Raw genomic sequence first — 27217 nt, forward strand, 5'->3', positions numbered from 1 at the left:
GTGAATCACATGACTGAGTGAATACCACGAGGCATTGTGGGTATTGAAGTCTCCACGAAAGAGTCGACACCAACCGTCTAAGCAGGTAAGTGCAGGTTAGAGCAAACAACTCGTTTTCCAGCCCTTTATTTTGAATTTCCCTCCACGGGTTCGTCATTAAAGCTGATTTATATACAGTTTAAACGTTTTGCCGTTTTATAAAACGGTTATTTATACTTGAAACAGTTAAATTAGCACGTTTGTAGCCTGTTTTGTTTGCACACGTTTCCCCCCTGGGATGTAAGCTAACGTGTTTGCACAAATAAAGTAAGTAAGTATGTTGCAAAGCTATTTACTCCCACACAAATAATGTATGTACATAACCACATATGTTTCATTACACAAAGTGGGTATTATCATTTGAACAGGTGCAAGATACTATAAATTAGTTCCTCCATATTCAGTCCAGGTGAATAAAATGGCTGCGGCAGTGATGGAAGAAGTACTTAAAAGTGCACACTATACATTGAGGGAAAATGTATGATGTTAGATGCATATGTATTCATTTCTTGTTTTTAGATAAATCCAAAACAAAACATACACTACATTGAAACCTACAGTGTGTAACACAATCATTTTTTAACTATTTTATCTAGTTTAACATTCACAGGAGTGATTAAACTGTGTCATGTAATATGTTTTTATGAAAGATATAAAGATACCAGTGCAAATTGCTGATAATACTATTTTTGCCCTGACCTTTGACACCAGAACATGTAAGAAAGTATTTATATTTCAGTATATCTGATTTAATGTATGATTTCTACTACATGTAGCCTTGGTCTACCACAATAAGTAAAAGTCCTTCATACATGGCCATGTATGTCGTATTATTATCTCAAATGCAGTGTAGCTTGTTAAAGAATGTTGAATTATCTGTAAAATATTTGATCATATCATTGTGTAAACAAGCATGCAGCAGCAGCAGTCAAACTCACTTATGCCTGTGCACTGTATCTGTAAGTAACTAATAAAGCTGTCAGGTACATTATATGGAATAAAAAGTGAATACCGTATGAAAACCTTGAAATTATAGTTCAGACAATTATGAACTTGCCTGAGCTAAGAAAATACCTCTGTATTCACATTTTAAATTTTGAATAATGTCAAGATGAAAGGTCAAAAACCTTAACAATAAAATAATTGTGCTTTTGTCCCCTTTTATTTCCAGATATTTCTGAAAATGGCAGCTGAACAAATCCCTCAGTCACAGACAGAGAGTCTGCTTTACTGACAGCTGCTTGCCAGAGTCCAGATGAATGCCAAAGGTATGATTTGCCTTTTCTTTATTGAGATTGTCTCACACCACATCCATCCTCAGGAGAATCCTAATGCACTGATACCAAGGGGGAATTTCTTTTTCTTTACAATCTACTTAGCAATGATTTATTGATTGTGGCTTCCACCGTCACAGAGAATTACGGATCCTTTTTGGGAAATCAGATTTTCACACCTTTCATGAGTGTGTATGTGGCGCAGGTCTCCAGAGACACCGTGAGGGGGGAACTGACTTTGAGGAGCAGCGGTGTGTGAATCTCTGCGGTGTCACTCCTCCACTGCCAATGGTATGAATGACACTATGATTCTGAGTTGCTCTCCCCATTCCTCTCTATAGTTTTGCATTATTTATCTGTTGATAAACAGTGCATGAGCTTCATTTTAATATGTTTTCATTCCCTTTCATACCCTTTAAAACATGGTTTGCTCTCTCTCATATAATAAGCATTCAGGAGGCCCTCTGAATTGTAAGCATTTCATAAAGAGGAAAAAAAAACAGGAATATAATAAAAACAACCCCTGCCCTCATAGGAGGAGTCAGATTAGTGCACTGAAAGCTTTGATGCTCCAGAATGTCAGCTCTGTGGATCGATCTGGCAAAAAAACACACACACACACACCTGACCAATCAGAGGCGTCTATCTGCTGTGGACCTGCTGGGCACTGTGGTTTACAAGCTTCAAAGAGCTCCTTTTAATACACTGCTTTGATAGCACTCAGCCTTCACTGACCTGCCGACCGTCCACCAGGGAGCATTTTAGCTTTAGTGGAGTAGAGAGGGATAACTGTTGATCATATTAATGAGTGTTAAAAAAAAACCAAAAAACATCAAATCTTTTCACTATTTGTAACCTCCTTCTCCTAGACTATAAAGAAGTACATCACCTAGTCATTTTACATCTAAAATAACACAAAACATACTGCATTTAATAAATAAAATATTAGTAGCACTATAGATATTTTAATGCATAATGTTGCTTTGGTTAAATTGCCACTGTAATATATGGAGCTCAAACTACTAAGTGACAGAGAAGTTTGTTTATTAACCCTAAGGGGGAGACAAATCCTCATCTACCAGTCCACATTAGACATAAAGATATGGGGATGTTTACCCAATGCAGTTGAGTAAAACAGCAGATGCAGACACCAAATTAGTGTTTTGGATGTCTTATGTATTGTTGACATTTGACTGATGCATAGACTTAACAAAAGAAGATTTTTTTTTCTCCTGTATTTGTGTCTCAATTTAACTCTCATGATCATTATTTATGAAGAACATTCCTTATTCCGTAGCTTTTATTGAACGTTTTCCTGGAAAACTAAAACAAAAGCATAAAGGGAGAATTTTCCTTTTACAAACACATATCTAACAGCAGATATCATACTTGTTTTTTCTTTCCTGCGTTGCTCCTGTCACAACAGTTGTGTTAAAAGAAAAATGTAACCCATAGGTACGAACAGAAACACATCCAACAACTGACAGTTTGAATGTATTTGTGCTTTTGACACAAAGTCGCTTACATTAGTGATAATGAATTCAAAATAGAACAGTAACAGGTTGTTTACAGACAAGAGATGATGCATGTTTGGAATACATTTGTTCGCTCATTATATCATGGTAGGAAAATCAATTCTAAGATTGTAGTGTGAGATTAGAGCTGGACTGTACTGTCATGATTAAAACAAATTAAAATCAGTTATCAGCTATCAGTAAGTATTGCGATAAATGGCGAGTAATTGAAGATTGGATTTTGATCCTGAGTGAAAGCTGAAGGAGAGAAATTGACAAACACTTAACAATCATTTAACAATCTCAATGTTATTCTGTGTAATAGATAAACATTATATTAACATACCAAACCTTTTTTAAATTGCCCTATATAACATAGACACATGTCCCAGCATGCAATGGGAAACATTTAGGCTGAAACTTTAAAAAAACAGCTCAGCTCATATACGTTAGAGATTTATGGCACACTTTCTCGTCTGAACCAATTTTTTCTGCACAACAAATGTTTGTTGAAATCTGCCATAAATACAAGAGATGAAAGGTTATAGGATAAAACAATATTACAGCAGTTATGACGAGTGCTGATTGTTTTTCCCCCCGTGTTTATTAACCAGCTGAGTCTCGAGTGTTGGAGTGGAGTGTGCCAGTTACAGGCCGGAGTGTCGACCTCACACTGGGACAGTACTGGTAAGAACACTGTAGCTATTAGCATGGATATGTGATTACACTCGGGACCCTTTGCTCACCACTGATTCTCCAGCTGCTGGGGGTGTTTGGTGAATGAGGTGGTGGTGGCAGCAGCGAGGGGGAGATCAAGTGCTTTTTCTTGTTTCTGCAACCTTTTTTTCGAGAGCTGAGGCCAAACTGTCTGAACAGAGACGAAACAAGACATATTTTCTCCCTCATATGTGCCTCCACTAGAGCCGGGCAATACATCGATATTTATTATTTCATCTGTGACGTCTTTTAATTGTTTTAAAAGTGGTTGCAGTGCTGGTATTGAGGCATTTAGTCAAATATTATAATATTTATGATATTAAATTAAAAATACATGGACTTGACACAAGATTATATAAGAATACTCACTTTAAAACAACTTTATTTGTCCAAGTATTTGGTTAAGAACAGCATGGTGCAGACAAAACACATAGCAACCTGGGCGGTGCACCAGGAGCCAAGTCAACTGCCGGTAGATGATAAGACGCACAATATACCAATACAGTAAGATGTATAACAACTGTTATTAATCTATTACTAAATTAGGAGCCAACTTTTGAGGGCTTTTTTTTATCATCAAAACAAGTAATCTGATTTTTCAGCATCTTAAATATGAATATTTTCTGGTTTCTTTGCTCCATTTAACAAAGAAATCATTCCAACTTAATATTCTTGGTTTGTGGACTAAACAAGACATCGTCATTTCAAGGTTTGGGAAACACCGATTGATTTTGAACATTTTATGACCCAAACAGTTGATTAATTGAGAAAATTATTGGATCAATTTATTATGAAGACAGTCATAATAAATAAACAGTGTAAAAACGGTTCAGGTTGAAATGTACCTACTATGAATTTAAGACTGATTATTTATGGGAATTTCATAATTACATTAAAAAAATACATCAGGTTCCTACTCTTAAATTAAAGGTAACAATCCTATTTTAAATGCAATACAGATCACAAACATATAGAGTATGTAAATGACTGTATTTTAGAGTTAATTGCATCGTCACTTTACTGTGAGAAGCGCAAGCCTATAAAATGAAAAGAGAAACAGCCAGTGTCCAGCTTTAGATCAAGATACATCTTGTATATCAGGACATAGTCTAAAAATATTGAGATATTTTTAAGCCGTATCTTCCAGGCCAAGCTCCCACCAACCCTCTTATACTCACACATTAGTGCTTTCACCAGGGGGGTACTCAAAATAAAATGAAGATAATCCATTTTTACAGCCTCTGTAATCAAATTTCTTATGGTAATATTTAAAATGTCCATTTTTATTACGGATTCTTACAATTACATTACAGTTATCCCGTTACGTATGATTCTATTACCCACATTAGTTTAAATTAATAGACACACCCAATTTGTTGGCCTGATTGCAAGTCGGCAAAAGCCAGCTGTTTTGAAATGAGGTAATTAGCAGCCGTGTGTGATGGTGAGAGATCTGCTGCCCTCTTATCCTCGAGCCTCGGAGGCCAGGAGAAGATTAGAGCTCTGATCTCATTCCCAGCACTTGTTTGGAGTCTGTCAGGAAGAGAAATGCCAGCATTAGAGAGGTACCGCCACACTCCTGATATGATGAAATAAGGAGAAAAGGGGAAGGGGAAGAAGATGGAGGGATGGACAGAAAGGACCCTGCCCTTCTCTGAAGTGTCAGAAGCTTGTTTATTCTATATTTCATTGTAGCTGCTGGGGCAAAGATTCCCATTTTTCCTTTATTTTTTCTCCCCGCCCTCTAACAAAACCCACCGCTCTCATTTTTTATAGGTCTTGCAAAGTCTCATGCCCCAGTGAAAATTACATTGTGAAACGGCAGAAATTTCAGGGTTGCCTGTGCTCTCCGCTGTCCCTCTGAGCTTTCAAACAGTCGACAGACTGTGAAGAATAAATAATAAAAAACTATTGATTATTTTGATGACTGCAAGATTCAATTAGGTATTAATTTTGCCCTCCAGTGGACCTATCAAGCAACTCAAAAGAGAGGAGGTGGGTGGTGGGGGTGGACCCAAATGCATGCAGAGTGCGGCCAGGCTCAGACAGAGGGGAAAATGTGTTTACCTCGGCGGGCGGAGAGGTGCACTGATGCGCAGTGTCCCACATTTAAGTGCTCCACAAATGAAGCCCTGATGACTAGTGACATTGTTACCAGGGATATGGGTATTGACCAGCCAGCTCACGTTTTTAACGACAGCTTAAACTATTGCTATTGATTAACATTTTCATAGATTATCATGTGTCATATCAAAGAGGGCTGATTCCTGTGATGAGCACATTAAAAAGGCCCCTCTGGGCAGGAACTCATCGACCACCCTGATAGAAGTGAGTGTGTGTGCTGGGGGTGGGTATTGATGGGTGCACATGGGCAAGATGAGGCTCCCCCTCCCCTCCTTTTTCCTTTATATGTGCTGGTCACCTGTCCTCTGCGGAGACATATTTAGGTTGGACTTGATTCATAAATAAGGAAGAGGACTGTGGTCCTGCTGCTGTGTGTCTGCGTCTCAGAGCCTGAGGTGGGGTGAGCACTGTCTGAGGAGTTCTCCCGTCAGAAGACACAAGGGGGAAGAGACAGAGGGAGTGAAGGTGGGAGGGAGTGTGTGTGTGTATGTTTGTGTGTGTATGAGAGAGGAAAAAAAAAAAAGAGGGCAGGAAGGAGGTGGTGACATTTCCAGTACTTGTCTTAGGAAGCAACCTCAGGCTTGAACCTGTGGTGACCATTCAGATGCATGAAGTGTGAGGAAGCTGCTTCTGTTCTAACTGCTCTCTGCTCTGTGGTGGCATGTTGTAGCTGCTGTTTGACCGACTTCGACATTTGGACTTTCTGAAAACAATTTATTTCACTCTTTTCGTCAGGAGCGTAGGTAAGTGTAGATTTACTGGTGGCTTTTACGAAAACTTCTGTATGTTAAACGTGAGGAAAAAAGAAGAAAAAAAGATCCTACAGGCTGTATTCTGCTTTTCATTTATTTACAATTTGTGAATCAATTGAGGGAGACTCTTATTTTCACTTATACTGAGCAAACATTAAGGCAAATACAAATAGGATCTGAGACTGTGGTTGTTAATTAAGTGAAATATTAAACTGATACAAATCAAGTTTTAGATTAAGATTTGAAGATTTTGCTGCGCTGACATGAAAGAACTTGAGTTTCTACGTAACAAGGATGTAACATAAGTAGATCATTTTCCAGTAAGAGCTTTAAAGATACATTTATGCTCATGATTATTTGTTTTCTCTGTGAAAGAGGGCCAGCCAACTTTTTTTTTTTAATACAAGCGTTTTAGCTGTCGTCATGAATCTCAGTGATGGATGCAGCTAAACCTATAATGTCACTTTAACATGCCCTTGTTTGCATTTTTTTTAAACGCTGAATCGCTTTGTTTCTAATTTTCAAACAAAACAATACATGTTGCATAAAAGCTTGTTTCATTGTTGTTCCCAAGTGCGCATCACTGCCTTCATCTCCTGTTTAAATCAGGTTGATTCCAGATTAATCTAATTTCCCCCCCCAAATATAAGAAAATAGATGTGATCGCAGGTGATCTGTTTTCCTCATATCTTCCTTTTCCCACGTAGAGTTAGACTGATTTCATTTTGTTTATCATCACACAGCCCGGGACCTCTTTTACAGACTGTTGTCGTGTGAAGATGAGGCACATGTCGGGCAGTAATGAGCCCTCAGAGATGGATATATCACCGTGTTAGGACTACAGTGTGTAATGGTAGAGCCACACGATCAGTAACGTTTCTTCACCAGGCAGCAGCCAAGAGTATCAGCGGGGCAGCACCAGCCTCAGATAAAAGGGAGAGCTGGAGAGAGAGGGTGGGAGGGAGCAGGAGAGAGAGGGAGAGTGATGAGTGAGCGATAGAGAGAAGAAGCTGGGTAGTGAGAGAGAGAGAGAGAGAGTGAGTGGAGACACAGAGAAGGAGCCGGCGAGGGTGAGAAGCTGAAGCCGATCTAACCAGGGTGTTTTTTTAATCCTTTTTCCTCCTCCCTGTTTCCCACCTGGGCTCCCAGCTCCCTCCAGGATCCGATGATTACAGGGCAGCTGAGCAAGCCGCTGCTCTCCCTGCGCAGCAACATGAGCGCAGCAGAACTCCGGGCGGACGACAAAGTGGCCACTCCAGACAGCGAGCTGAACGACGAGACCCTGCTCCTGCCCTCCGAGGCCACGGACAGAGTGGGGACCCCCAACAAGCTGTACGGTGAGTCGGCTCACGTCCCCTCGTCTTTCCCTTCATAAAGCTGCAGATTAAGGTTTGGTTTACGCAGCAGGGAGGTGAAAACCTGAGGGTTTCCACTGGTGGGACAGGTGTCAGCACTGTCAGGCAACAAACTAAGTTTAAGTGCAGTGAGGAAGTCAGTGGTGGGATCTTTTACTGCTTAGTGTGTGAGAAAATTGTATTATACAGTGTGTTATTTCTGTGTGTTTTGATGTTTTGTGCATGTTTTCCTTTAGGTTTAATGTTTATAGAAGACAATCTCTGCAAGAGGTTATTAAGTTGAACCATATCTTAATTAGTCTTGACTATTACGACTTCTAAATAAGTTATTAGTTGATCTGACGTGGTGTTTTCATGTTATCCATGACTTCTAAAAAAGTTGAACTGACCTGAAAATCTGATTTCACTGTAAACATATTTCACCTTAAACACACTGTCACACATATTCTTCTTATCAAAAATGAAGAATTGTTATTTGAGCATTTATGAAATCAATTGGAAACTATTCCAGTGAATAGTGACTTAATGCACAGTGAAAATTAAATCTCAGCTTGATGGCAAATATCATATAGTTTCACCGATGAATCTCAGACAGTATTGTTTTTTTTTCTCCTGATTATATTTCAGGTTTATACTCATTTATTTTTAGTTCATGTAGTAATTACTAATCTATTGACCTCCATATTTGAGCATGCCTCATTATTTCTTGCACTTATCTCATTAATTCTATTTTGTTAGAGCCTAGAAAAGTGTTTCATTTTTTAATAATGGGCAGTTTTACTCATGGACTAATGTAATCACTGTCTCGTTATGAATCAATATCCATAAATTACCACTTGGTAAATTCTCAAACAAACTCGTGTATTGAGATAAGTAATGTAGCCACCTGCCATCGTCCCTATAGGATTTTATAATTATCATAATAAGTAATTATATTTAATCATAAGGCCTTGTAACAGCAAACAGACTGGATCTGCTGTTTTAAATTAAAAGATATCAGCTTTAAAAAATGTTTTATTTAATTTTAATGAAATTTAATTTACATTATTTACTCGTGACCACTTATCGAACTGTGTCCATTTTTTGGAGGAATCCAAATAGTGTGGTCAAAATATTTGAAGTACCTTCAAAGAGCTGGTATTTTATTATTACCTTTTTGTCAAGATTTATAATTCTTTTCAAATCAATTTTTTCTGAATGCAGGATAGAAATATGACAAAAAAATCCTCCTCTAATTGCTTGAAATCTTAATTTTTTTGAATATTTGTTTCTTCTTGTGACCATTTGTGCTTTTCTATTTCTGGAAAGTTAAACTTGTGTGTGTGTGAGTGCGTGTGTGTGCATGTGTCTTAGCAAGATTTTGGCACGCTATTGATTCATCTCTGGCTATGAATTTATCCTGCTATCACCGATGCATTTTTATTTATTTAATGAGAGATAATGGTGGAATATCAGAATGCATGAATCTCTCTCTCTGACCCAGACAGTGTGTGTGTGTGTGTGTGTTTCCTGGTTAGAGACTGTAGCGTTGCCAATGGAAAAAAGAGAGAGTGCCAGTGATGAACTTAGCTTGCCAAACGTTTGTGAACAAAATAAAATAAGAAATTTGGAGGAGGAACAGCCAAATATTACTCTCACATTTAATCACTGAGAGTTCAGCTGTCTTTTAAGTCCTCATTTCGAGAATAACCTGAGGTTGGAGTCTTCTAAACAAGGACTGGGTTTCTGCAGGATTTGTCTCGAATGCGTTGCAATTTGGTTTCATAAGCATCAAGTCTGTCCTTCTTTCATCTCTACCTTACGACTTCACTCTTGGCTCCTCTTTCTTGTGCCTCTGTGTTGGTTGATGCTATTCTACGAAGCTATATCTTTAATATAATGCTGCTAATTTCTGGAAGCATTTATTTTTTTACTCAGTATTCCGCCGATGCTGTCTTGTGACACTGCATGCGACTGGTCAGAGCTGCTCCTGTGCATCTTGTGAATTTTTTAAGGGGAAGCTTTCTCTTTGCCAGTGGCACAGCCCACAGCAGCGGGTTTGGTTTGGGAACCGTTGCCAAATGACCTGTCAGAGAGAAAGGCAGGGACCCGTGAGGAGACATGGCACAGTCGTGTCTTCTGCTGGGAGAGAAAGAGGAGGGAAACCAGAGAAGGTGTTTTGAAAAAGAGGCACTGTAGCATGTTTTCACTACAGTTACCTGAAATTATGACAGGGAAAAAAAGCAAAATACGTGGTGAACTGACATTTATTTTGTGACACTTCTGCTTTGTTGTGAAATGTAATTGAAGTTTAAAATAGATTTATGCTTATTGCTTATAACTGGTGTTGACTGATTGATTGATTGATTGATTGATTATATCAGCCTCCCTGTGTCACATGTATGAATCCTCACCAAAAACCAATTGAGCATAAAAAAAACATGTGACCTCAAAGGTAAAAGCTGGGCTGTTTTACAGAAGTTTAAAATATGTATTTCCACAAATTGATAACAAAAGTTTCAGTCAGTATTAGATAATTATCACAATAGAGTGTCAAATAGTTAAAGATTGAGTTTTTGCAGAAATCAGTTCATTGTGGTTTTAAAATCCTTTGTGGACAGAAAATACAAACACAGAAATAAATCTTAGGCAGAGCAATCATGTGTTACATATCAATTAATTTATACAGAATCTTTCTTTGTTGTATTGACATTGAAGAAAATAATATTTCAATATGTACTGTTATAAAATTACAGCCCAGTATGGATAAAATACTGTATACCGGCTAAACTGTGTAATTGATTAATCAATTATTAATTGATTATTAAAAATGAATCAACTATTTTAATAATCAGTTTGAGGTTTTTTTTAAGAACTCAAACAAGCTTTCAGACCTTTCAGCTTCTAAAATGTAAATATTTTCTTGGACCAAACAAAACAGTTTAATTGAATGTGCTAATAATAATGATTTTCATTTTAATCTTTTGGTTTGTTACACTTTCTGGATTTGATACTTAAATTATTATACATGCGTTTTGCGTTCACCTCTGGATATGGATGCACTGATCAACAGAACAACCATGAATTGAGTTTTTAAACTGGGTCTTAGGTTATTCTTTAAAGGCAATTGTGGCTCCACTCTGCAGTCTTATGATTTCTCTCCTCATGTACTGTGTGGTGCAACAGCAAGGGATGAAGTTATTTGTTTGATTTCTTAGTTTCAGAGAGGCAAAACTTTGAGAAGTGAATGAGTGTTCCAATTTTTGTGATTGACAGAGGCAGATATCGCTAAAAAAAAACAAAAAAACCCAGCACAGACCTATAGAATCAAGAAAACACAGTGAAACGTGTTCAGACTTAATTTGCTGTGTGTCTATTAGTGTATTTATAACTCAGCCCTCCGCTGGAGACACCCTGCAGCTGAAAAGACTTATAGACTTCCTCAAAGACAGTATGGAGTTCTACTGTTTGTCTGTCGCTGGGGATTGTTTGCACAACAGGTGTGATAAATGTGCCTCACTTTATTTTCTAGCATTTAGTTTTTTTTACAGTGTATACATTCGGGGGGGGGACCTTTCAGCGCAGTTCAGTTTGTGCACTCGATGAATGCAAAACATATTCATGTTTTTTTAATTTGATATATATTAGAAAGTGTTTAATTTAAAATAAATAAAACACAGTTAAATGTTTCCTATTCCTATTTTCCCTGCAGTACAATGAACATAGCAAAATCGTGACCTTAAAACCTCGGTGTGCACCAAATAGTGATTTCTGTTTGACTCCCACACCCCACATTACATCTGTATCTAACAATGCAAAACACTGTGTGTGTGTGCGCGCGCGCGTCTTCATATGACCTTTCTACAACTTTCATACCTGTAGATGCGATGCATGATTTTACTTTAATACTTTGCATGAGTTTCCACCGACTTCTTCTCGAATGCGAGAAGAAGTCGGTGGGAGGCAGTGACAGTAGCGGTCATGTTTGTCCACAGTAAACTGCCCGCCTCCTACACCCATCACATGCTTACTGCAGTGGTGAAAGGGTCATTCTCCTCCTAAAAGCTTGCCTGTGCAAATAGTCTTCCACTTCAGCTAACAGGGGCTACAAGGCACCACAAACATCCTGCCGCCTTGTGTTTATTCCAAGTAGAAGTGGACATTAGGTGGGAAAGCTGTGGTTAGCAGGGCAAGCAATTTTTTTTCAATGGACGAGATGGTGTTGTAAGCGTACAGTTTCTGTCTTCTCTTCTCAAGCAAATCTCCCCCTTTCAGACCTCAACAGACAAGATAATAAGACACTCAGAGCACAATTCCGTATTATATTCAGCAACCAAAGGCTCATCTCTTGTCAGTTTGCATTTACTCTTCCAAGGATGTGACGCTTCTATCATCATGCTGTCAAAGAGAGCCAGGCTGGAACGACAGGAGCACTCATTTCATACACTTACTGTCTACATGAAATGGTCTGCACTTACATGGAATCCTGCCAAAATGGTGGAACATTTTCCCAGAGGTCACCGAGAGAACCCCCCTTCCCAAAATACCCAAAAGGAATCTTTAATTGATTTTTGGAATCGGTGGTCATTCGGACCAGAACGTCCAACCCTACAGTCTACATCTGTAGACTGTATTAGTGAAAGTTATGATACAGACAACTCAAGATGTCTCCAGTCTTTATTTTAAATTGTGCTTGGACATCGGAAAAGTCTTTACATGTGAGTTTTATAGTAGCTTAAGTAGCTTAATTTGGCAAAGGGGAAGGTAAAGTTCTTTCTGGTCTTTCGAATTGTAGTTCCTGATGTAACACACCACAGAGGTCACATAGAAACCCTTTTCCCCATTCATTTGGAATGGGCATTTGATTCCTGGCCTTGGCTGTCATTCGTAACAGAGAGTCTACTCCTGAATGTACATCTACTGCAATGCTGTCCCTTTCTTTTAGTTTTAGTTTTTAACCTTCTGAAATATCAGATTTGTGCACTGGAAACTAATATTATTTGGAATATTTAACAGAACACTAGGCTTATAAGTAGTAGTAGTAATATGTCAGAATGGGATTAAAATGAGCACTGAAACTTTAAACAACACAATACTATTAAATCTTCAGAGGAACATTTTCAAATTTCAGTTTTTACACACATTGACCGTCACATTTTCTCTCATTTCTCCTTGGAACGAAACAGCAAAGCATTTACATTTTGTTTACACTAACTTACTTGGTTCATACTTGTAAGTATTTGAGGGGGGAAAAAAATCTCCCATTTTTCTTGTAGAATTCTCTTTGCACTACTTTCCACTGCATATGCACGCTCACACATAGACACACAATGGGGAACACACGCAACACTCGCACACACTCATTGCTGGAGGCATAAGTTCTTATTATTTTTGTGTAATCAGCTTAGTGAGCAGGATACATGGTGGGACAGGCTGCTTGCTGATGCAAAGAGCCTCATAATGTTGTGTGGTGAGGTTAAGTAATAAAGTGGTGCAAACCCAGAGCTGAATTGGCCTCTCGGAATAAATAAGAGTGGATAAAGGAGACTATGAGGGGGAACGGGTTTGTCCGCAGGAGGTGGATCTCATTATGGGGATTTCTGCTGTCTTGTGAAACTTGAAAACCAGCTTAATGCATGCCTATGAAGCAGGTGTAATACATTTGCTTATGTGCCCGCACTGGTCCGGGCCAGAGCAACACAATCACCACGTGACGTGAAGGACGCGGAGAGAGGACGACTTACGGTCACAGTAGCCAAGGTCGTCAGGAAGCTTTGACTTTGAGTGACACATATAAGTTCAAATTAGCTGACAATGTCGTTCTCCCACTTGTTTTCATACTTAAAGTTAAAAAGAATATATTTTGCTTTAACTTAAAAGTGACTAGAAGAAAAGCATATTCCATGTCCCTATAGGTAAAACAGCTGTGGAGGAAAATTGAATTTCACTATGCAATATGCTTTAGTTATTCACGTTCTTTATGTTTGGAAATCATTTTCAGGGGAAAAAAAGGAAAATATGTATGTTGTGTTGAATGCACTCCATAACAATATCAATAAGCCTTTCATGTAGAGCTAACAAAGAGGCATCACATCTCCTGGCACGGACACGGTTGGTGTTGTTGAGATGTAATTGAAGCTGCTAGGGTCACATTTTCGGGAATAGAAATTACATTCTTGTCTTTGACTTGTGTGGCGTGAACCAGAGATGCATCCCACAGCCCTTGTGTCCTTCACAAGCCTTTATTATTTATAACACTCGCTCTTTGAGCAATGACCAGTACTAATGCATAACCTTCTGTCCTTCTGGCTGATTCGCTTCCTTTGAAACCAAAGATTGAGGCAGGAGAAGTGGGTGTCTGGTGGATGAGGCTGTGGTGTGGGCGGGTGGAAAGAGAGAGAGGGGGGTGGGGGGGTGCTTGTATAGGGCAGTGGAGATCCAGGCTATCGAGAAGTTATTATGTTTTTTCCCTTTATATCTGAGGATGTGGAATAACACTGTGATGCTTCTTTCCTCCAGAACAGAGTTATGGGCTTCAAAGCAATACAGTGTCTTCACGTCCCTCCTTCCACTATTTGTCTGTTCCACCAGAATAATGTGCTCAGGGAGGAGGGGGTAAGATGAGGTGCGGGTGTCTTTTAGCTACATGATTATTTGCTTGTTTCCACCTGTACCTGCATAGTACTGTAAATAACCTGGAAATACAGGCGTGCGAAAACTTAATACCCCATTTCCTCTGCTCAAAAATGGGCTTTTGACCAGTGTCGGCATTCACTCCCAGGTCAAATGACCCTGCAATGCTCTTTTTTTGATTGGCTTGAGTGAATTATGACTTCTTTGGTGTTGTATTATTACGCTGTCCTCCAGGACACAAACGTGGCATAACTAAATATTAGGGAAAACACTTCCAGTAGCTATCGCTCTTGTTTAACAATAATTAGTCGATATCCATTTAAAAATGTGATTTGAATTGTCTAAATTATTAATTGTTGCTAACAGATTATATCAGTATCAATAGCATTTATTCTCATAGGTTCAATTGGTTTCAAAAATCACACATATACCTGTGTGAAAGAGGCTTAATGCAGGACCTTTTCCAAATGAAATCTTTCCCAGGTAACATCTGTTTAGCTCAGGTTCAGTGGAGGTGAGATAAAGTCCCGTGCAGCCTGTATCACCTGATGTTCTCCTGTACTGATTGAGCCCACAGTGCAGCGCCGCTGTGATCCATTGTTATTATACGTCTATGACAGAAGGAGCGGGGGAGGTTGGGTGGTGGGGGGGGATTCGAGGGGCAAGGGGTAGAAAGTGGGACATAGACAGCATTAGTGCCTGATAGCCTGGGGGGGGCCCGGGCTGATGTGTCAGGCATGACATGTGGGTGTCTGGCCCCCCCACACACAGACACACACTCACTGGACACACACCCTCACACCCCACTGGCTAATGTCATGCAGTTGACCAGATGCAATATAGGATGTACGGACATTTATAAATGATGGTGTTTTTAGAAGAATGCAGATGTTGTAAATGCAATAAAATGGCATGAAAAAAATGCATTTTTCAACTTCAATTTCAGCAATTTTCCTGAAGTAGAAAAAAAAAGTTAAACTTTTTTTTCTTGATACGTTACTTAATTATCGAGTATCGATTGACCGTTTCATAATTAACGTGATATAATTGTTAAAATTAAGGGGAAAATATCCATTAACATCTCAGAATGAGAAAACTCCTATTTCTAAATATATCAAGATGATTTAAAACTACAAATTATGTTAGATTTTTTAACATTTTGGCTTGACAATGAACTTAATTACATACATATATAGATAGATAGATATCACGCTATGTTAGAAACAAAGTAAAGAGGCCTGTTGGAGTGAGAGAAAGGCCTTTTTTTCAGGACAGGGTTGCCGAGTGCAGGCAGCTGAATCCTATTTACAGCAAATGTCATTAAAGTCATATTGGAGGAGGAGGAGGAATAGTGAAGCAAGCTTCTCCTAAAAGGCTTATGGTGCGTCACTTCACTGATGGCTGTAAAGGGATGAAGAATAATTTTGGATTGTTATTTACCTCTTTCTACCCTGAGCTAATCAGGTTGACATTGCTCTGAGAACGAGGAAGAGGCTCCGTAACAGACGTGTGCATGTGCAAAGTGTCCCAAGTCTCCTGTGAGGATGCAACACAAAAGCCCTCTTCTCTTTCCTCCTCCTCCTCCTCCTCTTCTTCCATTCCTCTTCTCTTCTCCACCGTCCTCTCTTCATCACACCATCTCTCCTTCTTGACCTTTAAAATGAGCATTGCCTCTTCTCACCAATTTACCTCCCCCAGTCCCTCTTGTGCTTCTACCGCTTCCATCTCCACTCCACCAAGGGAGAAGCAGGTAAGCGCTGGAGCAGAGCACTCTCATACCAGAGAGCCTTTTGGTGAAGACCTGTGGCCACGAGTGGGTGTGTGAGTGTGTGAGTGTCAGAGCACAGAGCCCTTACGGCTTTAAGCATTGTTTACATGCAGATTCACCATCCATTCATCAAACACCTTCTGCAGTGTACTATTTTATGTCGTAAACGTTCTATATATTACTCCCATCTCATCCATTTCCTCGCTGTCTGTCCTTCCTCTGTCCTCTCCCTCACTCAAACCTACACCCCCACCCGTCCATGTGGCTTAACAGTCACCTCAGAAATAGTCAGAGAAAGAACTGCTGAGGTGTAAAATCCTTTCTGTTCAGCACACTCCACAGCACCACCTCCTATGTAATTCCTTGACTCCATAATTCCACTTTGTGCCAGAATAATGAATGACAGAGATCTGTTTTTCCCTCCTCCCCTCTAAGGTCTACACCCTAGAGCAGTGAGGAGTCTGACTGCAGTGTTGGAGGTCCAGAGAGATGGCCTCCTCTCCCTCTTGGTCCTGTGCTGGGTTCTTAATTAAGGAAATGACAGCTCTCTGAGCAGCAGCAGCAGTAGCTATAATGTAGCTAATAGTGTTACAGGCGGCCACTCAAAAGTCAGTCTCTGGTGATTTTCTATCCCCACAAACACTATTGACCTATTCGAAGCAGCTTCTCCACCCCATACTCTAAACACAGTATTACTTCCCCGTGGGTCCAGAGGGAGCCATCTGACTAAGAGCACCTGGAGTTATTGGCAGCAGATTATGCCCTGTGTTATTGTTGAGGGCTTTGGTGGGAGTAATGAAACACTGAGCTAAATCACTGGTGATTTGGGCTTGCTTGCATTCTACAAGGAGTTAAGTAAATCACTATAAAACCCTATGCTGAATTACGGTAGGCCACTTTCCTCCATGCTCCTTTCAGTCCTCTACTTTGGGTGGAAATGTGAAAGTGAGAATATCTGTTGCACGATATTTCTTTGTCTCGCCGCAGTTCTCTCTGCGGCAATTTGACATGTGGTTTCAACCATATCAGTGGTCAAAACATCTGTGACAGTTGAGTTTAAAGCTTTAACTTTACTAACCCTAACCCTTTGTTTTGGAGATAAAAACAAGTCATTTCATAACATCGTCATTTCTGAGTTTTGGGAAACACAAGGATCAACGTTTCCTGACATTTTATGGACAAAGTGACTCCTTTTCACATTCACAATATTCACATTTAAGAAGGTAAAAAATCATCAGAGAGCTTATTTTAACTTTAAAGCAAAAACTGATTAATTGGTTATCAAAATAGTTATCAGTTAATAATCTAATAACCCTTGCAACTCTAACCACATCACAATTACAATTGTGGTCATAAAAATCACAATTAGATTTTTCCCAAAACGTTCAGCCCCTATTTTACATGACTCACACATCACTACACTTTAATAATGTAAATCACATTATCCCTTTAGCAGCATGTTTGTGCTGTAATTACCACAAGTAGAACTCCACTTAGAATAAGAATTTATGGTTTATTATACTCATAATGTTCAGTCTTTTGAAATGGATTAGATTTCAGTGGCAAGATGATTGACAGCATCTCAATAGCAAACACATGCACTCAGCCAGACATTTTCAAAAGGACTATTATAAAAATAGAGGTTGGCTGTTCATTCTGAATTGCCTGAATCGTTACAGGCCTCTATCTCACACATTTGACAACTTACATAATGCATTTCCACTAAAATAGCTTAAGTGTTAAAGCTTCTTTTATGGGCAAAAATTGATTCATAAATGCATTGAGGCGAAAGCTAACATGAACACAAAGCTTTCAATAACACCCATTTTATTCAGACTGTCAATGTAAGAAGCGGTTGCATTAGACAAGGTGGCGTGCTGATTGCTTTATGAAATCCAGGCTAATTGTTTTGTGGTGGAGTCCTTGGGGCACCGTGCATTAAGACAGGCCGAATGAAGTCAAATAAATATAGCTCTTTGCAGCCCACCGCAACACCGACACCCCCCCTAAACACATGCATACAAAGCACAGAGAGGCCCGGTGCCTTGTGTGGCATTGAAAGTCGCTCTGCAGTGGCCACTTTGGGGATCAATGAAAGAGAATTTATCTGGTGGCGGACATTGGCAATATTTCCATGACATAAATCACATCAAATTGCACCCTGTGTCCTGTGACAAATATTATATTTCACTCACAGTCTCTTTTCACGTCACTGTCGGCATAAGTTTGGAATTAAGACTATTTTCATGCAATTTAATTCATCCTATTCCCTTTATAGTCAGGGTCTTTAAAAAAACACACTGAATGTGAACATATTTTAGAGTTAAATAGTGGCTAAAGAGTGTGATTTAAGGACACCGATGCCGTTACAATAGCAACTGAACTGCTCAGAAATTCAGAAAAGAGGGTTAAAGCACCAATGTCCTTGATAAATGTAAAGCGATGTTGAATGTGCGTCGCCTGGTCTTTCATCCATTTGGCCCGTGCTTTCATCTCTCCTCACATCAATACGTCCATTCATTCCACTTTATTCATCGTGTAACCTGCGTATAATCACGGCATCAAAGGAGTTTCTTTTTGGTATAAATATATATATATATATGTATGTATGTATACATTTTTCAGAGTTGGTATTATATATATATATATTTCAGTAGTATTGTGTACAGTGCTAATCTTCATCTGGGTATTGGCTTAAGCATCACTCACATTAGATAGGTAGATTTCTTATAGAAAGGAAAAGCAAAACATGTACAAAGACTCAAGTAATAAAAAAGAATTGGAGATTGACTCCCTGGGTATTTCTCCTGTCAGCCATTTAATTTTGTTAAAGAAATTACACAATTCCTTTGGGGGAGGATGTGCATGTGTATTTATTTATTATTGATTTTTTCCCCTGAGATAAACGCGTTAACGTTACGGATATTTGCAAGGGGATGAAGCTTTCTTAGTTATTGTGAAATGCCGCAATGAAACGCATCAAGAAATCGTTATTCACTAAGTCTCCCACTCTGTTTATCAGATAGAATACATAATTCACAACCAATATCTTAAATACAGTCATGAGCCGCACGGTTTGAAGCTTATTGACAATTTCATAAAGTCGCATTCTTTCTTTGTAGTCTCATAGCCTTAATTTAGCTAATTGGCTTTGTTGTAATGATAACTGGAACAATCGCTGTCAGTTCAACCGTTCGAGATGGTCGGAAAGTTTTAAATTGCTCTAAATGAAAATCAAGCGGCTCGTTTCGAGTCGGGAGCAAAGAAGTTAATTCAATAACGACCTCAGCGAGAAGCGACAATACCTTTTTGCAACCTCATAATAGGGCTGGGCAATATGGACGGACACTTTTCCACAATAAAAGGGTTTCAAATCAGTTTTAGTAATTAAAAGTAATCATTCAATAATGATTGCAATAAAATGTCACATAAATCCCATTCCCATTTGTCAAAAAAAAAACTTTAATTTCAGGTTTTTCAGCAGTGGGATATTCTCGGCTTCGGTTCTATGACACGCATAGATGTTAGCATTATGTTTATCGTGATACTTACTAGGGATGGGAATCGGTATCAGTCAGTATCAGTCCGATACTGGTCAAAATCACTGGATCGGATATCGGACACTTGAAATTGTCAAATCCAATAAAGTCATATATATCACATGCTTCACCACTATAAAAATAAGTCATGTCTGGGCTGTTTATTTCTTCTTTTTGGGAGGACAATAAATATTTGTTACACAGTTGGAGAATCATTTTAACAGCTTCATAGTTCATAAATGGTCTAAAATTACTGTATCAGACAAATATCAGTATCGGTAGGTACTCGACTTTGTGATCGGTATCAGACGCAAAAACGGTGTATCATTCCATCCTAATCCTTACGTTTTAAAACTTCAGACAGCATTTATTCCATTAAAAGAACGTTTGAAGTAAAAGTTGCAAAATAGCAGCTTTTATAACCTGATCATTGAGGGCTGTGGAGTTCTGTAGTTCCGTTGTTTTGTTTCCAGCACAAAACGTCACAGTTTCTCGCACAGGTGACACAGAGGTGAAAACAAACAGCACAGGGCAGAACAATCACTGGCAATGGGAATGGTGTTAATTACATTTTTTTTTTTTTAGCTTTATACCCGCTAATTTTGGCGTGAAAGAGGCTTCAGTTAAAGATTGCTTTTCACTCGTGAAGGGGTGTTGAAAAACTTGTTAAATGTTTTTTTTTTGTGTTGGTAAAAACAAAACAAGACAAAAAACAACTTTATTTAACCAGAAATAAAACTCTCTGAGATTAAAAATCTATTTTGCAAAAGGACAGGGTTGCAGCTACTCAAACATACACCATTTCACATATTACACCAGTCACAGGAACACTTAAAATTTCCCAATAGACTGAAAACAACAAAGACTTAAATTCTTACATTTTGCAAATATGAGGCAAAACATTCATAGAAATGATGCTCACAATACTGCTTATTTAACATTTGCTTGATTGACATTGAGCAAATTATTTTTGTCATTGATTGAATTATTATGTTTTAATCTTATAATATGCATGCTGTAGTTGCAACAGATTCTCATAATTTTGTACTTTATCTGGAGCTTCTTTATCGACTTTAACACACTCACACGGTCTTTCCTGTACATTCAGACTGATCTTAATGCCATAAATGGAGAGTGCACAGGGGTGGGGCTGTGCACACTGTGATCCATAATGGGTGAAATAATTGGTGAAAAGAGACTGGCCTGTCAAAATATTCATTGCATTGTGAGGTTGATGAGCGCGAGGCCGTGGCCGGCCAAGCAGAGGTAGAAAACCAGCTACGGAAAAAGCAGGCTTCCCCTTGGGCTTTCACATCAACCATCAAGTTGCTTGAGGTTCATTTGTTAGGTCATGCCATTCACCAATTATTTGGATTTTATGTAAAGATGAAATGATTTTAGTTGGCGGAGGAGAGTTAAAAATGTAACACATAAATATACTTGACAGGCAATGAGATCCCGCTAGCGAGGCGATTCAGTAGTGCTCTTTTAGTTTTTATAAAACGAGAAAACCACTGGATACCCAGAGCATGTATGTTTAACAAAAACATAACTTAGCCTTGATGAAAAGAAAATGTCTTTTTTTTTTCTTATTCATGGCAGAGATGTGATTGCATTTTTAAAAAATAATTACCCATATTGTAAAGTTAAAAAGGCTGTGTAACCCTTAAACCTGACTCCACGTAGTTGGCTTTACTTTATCTCCACTTTATTCAAGGTAAAAGCCGCTTTATGAAGGAGCAGTACATTTATAAAGATGTTATATTCAGCTTTTGTATCATACTTAAAAGCAGGCGTGTGCTTATTAAATTATAGATGACACATGACCTTTTATGTAAAACGATTGCATTGATGTTTTAAAGGTAAACAAGCCAATTTGACAGTATTTTGCCTGTAAATTGATGATTGAACAGCTATGACTAATGGGACTTTAAGTCACTCCTCTGTACGCAGACTAAGCTTTTAAATCTCTAACTTCAGTTATAAAGGAGAACTTTACTCACGATTTCTGCCGGACGAGAACAAAAGCTTTAGTCCCCAAATTTTGTGCATTTGCAGACATCACATAATGCACTTGTGTAATTTAGATTCTCTGTAATGTAGGAGAAAGAATCTGTGGTTTACACTGTGTGTTTGGTTTGATTTATGACTCTGAAAACACACGGCAATACAATCACTACAAGATTTAGTCAAAAATGCATTTGTTTTGTTTGAGGTTCTGGTGCCGGTGCAACACTAATGTTTCCATCATGGTCCAGTTTGGTTTGGTACGGTATAGTTAGTTTTGGAATGTTAACGCCCTGGGTTAGGCTTGCACTTTGACTGTACCTTTACTTGGGGTGTGGGCTGTGCCCGATGGCCACATCAGTGAGATGCGTAGCGTGACGTCGTAGCGAGGATGACGTGTCTCAACCAAAGGTCTACACATGCATTTCAATAAGTTGACACGCTCACATGACGTGACATTTCTGGCGCTGTGATGAAAGTGATAAAACTCACCACATAAATTAGTCATATGAATGGATGATGCAAAGGCAGATTGCTTTGCGTGGTCCATTCATAGCTCGGTCTGGGTCCCTATGACTTCATTTTCACAAGATATTCTTCTGATTTAACCACTACAACGTTATTTCATCTCTGTTATTTGAAGACATGGACACACATGCAACTTTTTCTTTGTGCGTTCCATGTTATGAAAGTCTCAGCAACTTGTCCATTTTCAAAAGACTATTGTTAAAGTTCAAGTTTTCACACATATTTGCTTTTGTTAGATACAAGTGCCCTACGCTTCAAACTCTCTTTGTGTTCTGTCCTTTTAAACAAATACTCCCAGGTTTTTAATATAAAAGGGTTCTTTTTTTTCTTCCTTCTGAGCAATGATTTAAATGACAGACATTCAAGTGTCTTCCTGAAAGATTACCTCACCTTTATACAGACTGCACATGAGTCTGTGTCAACAGTGAGACGTCATGTGTTCTTGATATCATCAGGGTCAAAGGGTCAGGGTCAAAGCAGCCATTTGGACCATTTAGAGCGGTCCACACTTAAAACACTGCAGGGCGATTCAGTAAGATAGGGATTGGTATGATACCCAACCGTTGGTGTCCTTTTATTTTCCCTTCAGCCATCAGCAAGCTTATTATCATGTCCTGTCTGCTGCGCTCCACTCTGCCCTTGTAGCAAACAGGTCTAATTGTGTCTCGTAGCTGCAGGCTCAGAACAGAGGGGGGTACGGGTGGCTTAAGATGAGTGATACTCACTGATGTAAATGGCTGAATAATATGGCCCCAGTGTTTGTGGTGGAGCAGTAATTTAAGCCATCGGGGGCTGGTCTGTATGCATCATCTCCCATCAATGAGCCTCTCCACTGGTTGGTAATTTGTCCAGTTCTACAGTGGTTATTGATAAAACACTTAAATACAAATTCCCCTCCATTCCCAATTGCCATCCCTCAACTGCGCACAGCACATTATTGAAATACCACAGCGTTGTCTGCGTCGTGTGTTTATTTATTAACACTCACTGTGGTCTTAACCTTTTATTCTGTTGTTTTTTTCCTTTTTTCTCTCTCTCCATGAATCTCTGTTATGCTCTCAGGAGCTCGGGACGGTTCGGTCCAGTCTGATGCCAGCAGCAGTCCTTCAGAGCAGAGTCACCTGGGACAGCCTCACCCAGGATATCCAATGGGTCCACAGGTGAGTGGGAGAATCCAAAATAACCTGAAACCAAACTTAGAACACCATGCATGCACACATACTGTTTGATTGAAGCTATACTTTTGTATAGGATTTTTCCCTTTTCAAGATGGAACATTGAGTTACTTTTCATTGCTAAGTTGTTCCATGTGTATGTGCAAGGACTTAAGCAAAACAAAGAGGTGAGGTGGAGTGAGAAACATATACTCACTGCTGCTGCGACTAATACTTTTGCATTAGTCTGGAATGTTAATGCGCATTAACTAACTCGGTGGGTGATTGCCCACTGAGAGACAGACACACAACTTTGAAGGAAACACATTAGTAAGACACAAAATGGACCTGATTCACACGCATTATGGGCTAAACACTCCAGTTCATAGTAGGGCTGTAGCAACTAATGGATTCTTAATTGATTACTAAATTTAATCGCCAACTATTTTGATAATCAAGCTATATTATCTGGTAACGTGGTGCTATTTGTGGACAAAATAAGACATTTAAGAACATCATCATCATGTTGAGATTTGGGAAACACTGATCAACGTTTGCTGACATTTTGTGGACCAAAAAGTACTGACATTAATAAACTGCATCCACAGAAAATACTTCAACTGTCAGCATTTGAAGTAATTAAGTTTATTCAAACTACATATCCAAGTATCCAAATAATTATCTTTTAAATAAATGATTAAATCATCTTTTGGTTTAATCATTTGACCCTATTGATTTACTCTGCGCTTCTGTCAAATTAGTTTAGTGCATTTAATCACATTGACATAAACATTGGCTGAATGCTACAACCAGGAATCATTTTCAGCCAAAATGTGAGATAACCATGGTTTTTTTGTCATTGCACATCATCTTCAAATATAATTAAGCTGTGGCACTAATCAGCCGACAATACAGGCCTTGTCATAACAAGCAGGGGAGCAAAGAGCCCGAGCCTGCAGCTCTGTTAATGGCTCAATCAGCCATTGTCCGATCTGATTGAATTTATTGGCCTGGTGGCTCGCCGATGTTAAATGAACATCTATCTCATTAGTGCTGCTCAATGTCAGCTCTCAGCACACACACAAACACGTGCTCACCACATACACACACACACATAATGTCAGGTTTCCCCCATCCTCTTTAATAAGGCTATTCTCCCTGAACAACTCAATGACAGTCAATTCTCATCAGGATAAACCAAAGAGGAAACATGAGAAGGAGGAAAGCTCTTCACTTTTGTTGTGAAGGTGTTCAGGGTGAGGAATCCCTGGTGAAGAAGACAATCTGCTGCAAGAGGAGATAAAGGATGAGCTTAATTAAAAGCACTCTTCTGATTACACACACCCTCACTGGTCAAAGTCACTGTTTTGGTAATAGATAGGAAATAAAACACAAAAGCATCTGAAGCAGGCAACAGTTAGAGTCTGAGCCTCAGCAGGCGGCTCTCAACAGTCACCATCTAATATATTAATGCTGTCAGTACAGTCTCTGTGAAGCTAACACTTTTCAGAAACAAAGGCGCTCCGCATGCCATACCCAATTCTCTTGTTCCAGGATCAATATGTTTTGATAGATTCTCGCTCCAGAGCCGGATATTGTTCGAGCAACCATTATCCAATGGTAGTTTACCCAACATGAATCCACCTTCCTTCTGTTTCCCACTTGCAGTTAGGATGACAAAAGTCTGCTATCTTGGTGATTATGGGCAATTTCTCAGTGCCAGAGCTGCCAAGCAGATAGAATATCCTATTCTCCCCTGATGGGCAGAGAGGTTGGGTACCACATCCAGTCCTGAATGGGGCTGTTTCCTATCCAGAGCCCAACACACACCCAGATCTGTGTGTCCGTGTGGCCCCTAGGAGACCACTTTTCAACACTCAGCTGTCAGGCCTGCCAAGCAGTGTACAGCAGCTTTCCAACAGCACCTACGGTGCGAAGGAGTGAGAGCATCAGGCGAAAAGGCAGAAGTGGAACTGCTTGTGAATCTGGATGAGTGATGCCGGGGATCCTTGTGGCGAAAGCTTGTTGTGTGGCTGCGGAAGGAGACTTAATTATCTTCCCGCTAACTGTATTGTAATCTCTGATTTTGAGATGCGCACGTACAGTGTTTCTTCCTCAGATGGCGATCAAAATCCCTTCTAAAACTGGCACGACAAACAGCCTAAAGACCAAGCGCTCTCTCTCTCTCACATGCTTTAAAAAGAAAATCTCCAACGTGGTTTCTCTTGGCAGCTGCCTGTGTGCCGAACAGCTGCGTGCTTCTCCAAAGCTGCCTGTAATGATAAATAAATCAGGGCTTTATCTGATTATTGTGGAATTGTCTTTTAATGTTATTCCCTTCCATGTGAGACAGTCTTTGCTGTCAACTCTGCAATCTCATTTTGTTTGCATCAGAGATGAAATGTTCAAAGGGTGTCTTTGATTATACACCGTTTCAATTCAAGATTAAATTTAGTGTAAAACGTGAGATTAAACATATGTCACTTGTAGCTAACAAAGGCGTCGCCTCTGTTATTGTCCTTTGAGGATTCTTTGAGCCGCTGTATTATTATTAATTCATTTTTTTTAAAGCTAATGGCAAATGTCATTTCGAATGCTCTCAGAAGTGTCATATTGTCGCTGGTTATACGCCGTTGTTGTATATCAAAGCAAATGTTGAGAGTGAGGAATCCTAGGCAGCGCGCGCGATAACTCCTCCTCTGTGCTTTTTTCTTCTTTTAACTTCATAACACAAACAGGTATTCATTTTTTATATATTTTTATTGAACCAGCAAAAAGTTCCACTGAGATTAAGAACCTTGTTTTTTCAGGGGCGACCCGGTGGAGATAAGTAGCAGCACAAATAGAACGTCACATTGGAGATTGAAAAGACAATAGACAATAGATAAGGAATTCACTTTCATAACTAGCTCATCCAAAAACAGTGACTCTGGGTCTTCCATTCATTTGTCTTTCAGCGCTGATATCTTCCCCTGAGGTCTCTTCATGCCTTTGTGGCTTTAAACCCATTTGACCTCGTACCTTTTAAACTATGATCACATGTGTGTCGGAGTGGATGCAGGCGTTCTGCACCACGCTGGCTTATCACAGTGACACGCCTGTCACCTAGGAGCACCAGGCTCAGCCGTACGGTGGTCTCTTCGCAGCAGTCAGCCCGCTGTGCAAACAGCAGACACCCCATGCAAAACAGAAGCAGATAGCTGACAATTGGAGTTAAAGGCTTGTGAACTTAAGTCGCAGTGGGTGAGTCAACATTGAGCGGAGCTCGCCTAGCGACGCACAAATGCCGATTTACTGAGGGCACAACGACACACGCTGACAATGTAGTTTTATTCCAAACAATTCAATTTGTTATTTAAAGAGTGTTTTCGCTGGGTTCTGCAGCATCTCCTGCCCCGTACCTGTTTGTGAAAATCTAGTTTTTAAAGGTTTTTATGTGAATAAATAACATTTAAGGCGACATTCTTAGTGTGTTCATGGAGACTTTAGCTGTGGCACAAACCTTCCCATTTCTGTCCAAAAGCTTTCAATGAAACACATGTAGGTCTATTTGCAAACCCACTCCCTTGGAAAATGCATTTGAAGTCATCTTCTACTGTGTAAAATATCTCAGAGCGATCCTTCTGATAACATATCTTTTTCCTCTTTGGGTATGACTGCACCGATTCCACTCTAACTAATGTGAATGAATGGGTACATGAAGAGATGAGAGCGATGTGTTACATCCCTCATCAAAAGAGTAAAATACCGCCACTTTTATAATGGCACTGTGTATTTCAGGTTCATTTTTGTGGGAAATGTTGAGCTGGAATAAAACATAAATCACTTGGCGTC

General features: G+C 39.4%; 1 protein-coding gene across 4 annotated transcripts in view; it reads left to right on the forward strand.

The window, feature by feature from the left end:
* The first annotated feature begins 2 nt into the window (after positions 1–2).
* The window catches only part of pou6f2 (POU class 6 homeobox 2), an 84832-nt gene continuing 57617 nt past the window's right edge, over positions 3–27217 (forward strand). For 2 of the 4 annotated variants that reach the window (XM_058639604.1, XM_058639625.1), the window contains exons 1-6: positions 3–85; positions 1211–1307; positions 1519–1604; positions 3442–3514; positions 7570–7757; positions 23292–23389. In XM_058639604.1, coding sequence (XP_058495587.1) covers positions 7586–7757; positions 23292–23389 — 270 coding nt within the window. In that variant the 5' untranslated portion in view covers positions 3–85; positions 1211–1307; positions 1519–1604; positions 3442–3514; positions 7570–7585. Of the gene's footprint in view, positions 86–1210; positions 1308–1518; positions 1605–3441; positions 3515–6179; positions 6412–7409; positions 7758–23291; positions 23390–27217 lie in introns of those variants that run through there. The other 2 variants (XM_058639617.1, XM_058639609.1) reach the window with 2 other exon arrangements.

This window comes from Solea solea, chromosome 1 (genome assembly GCF_958295425.1).
Source record: "Solea solea chromosome 1, fSolSol10.1, whole genome shotgun sequence".
NCBI classification, from domain to species: Eukaryota; Metazoa; Chordata; class Actinopteri; order Pleuronectiformes; family Soleidae; genus Solea; species Solea solea.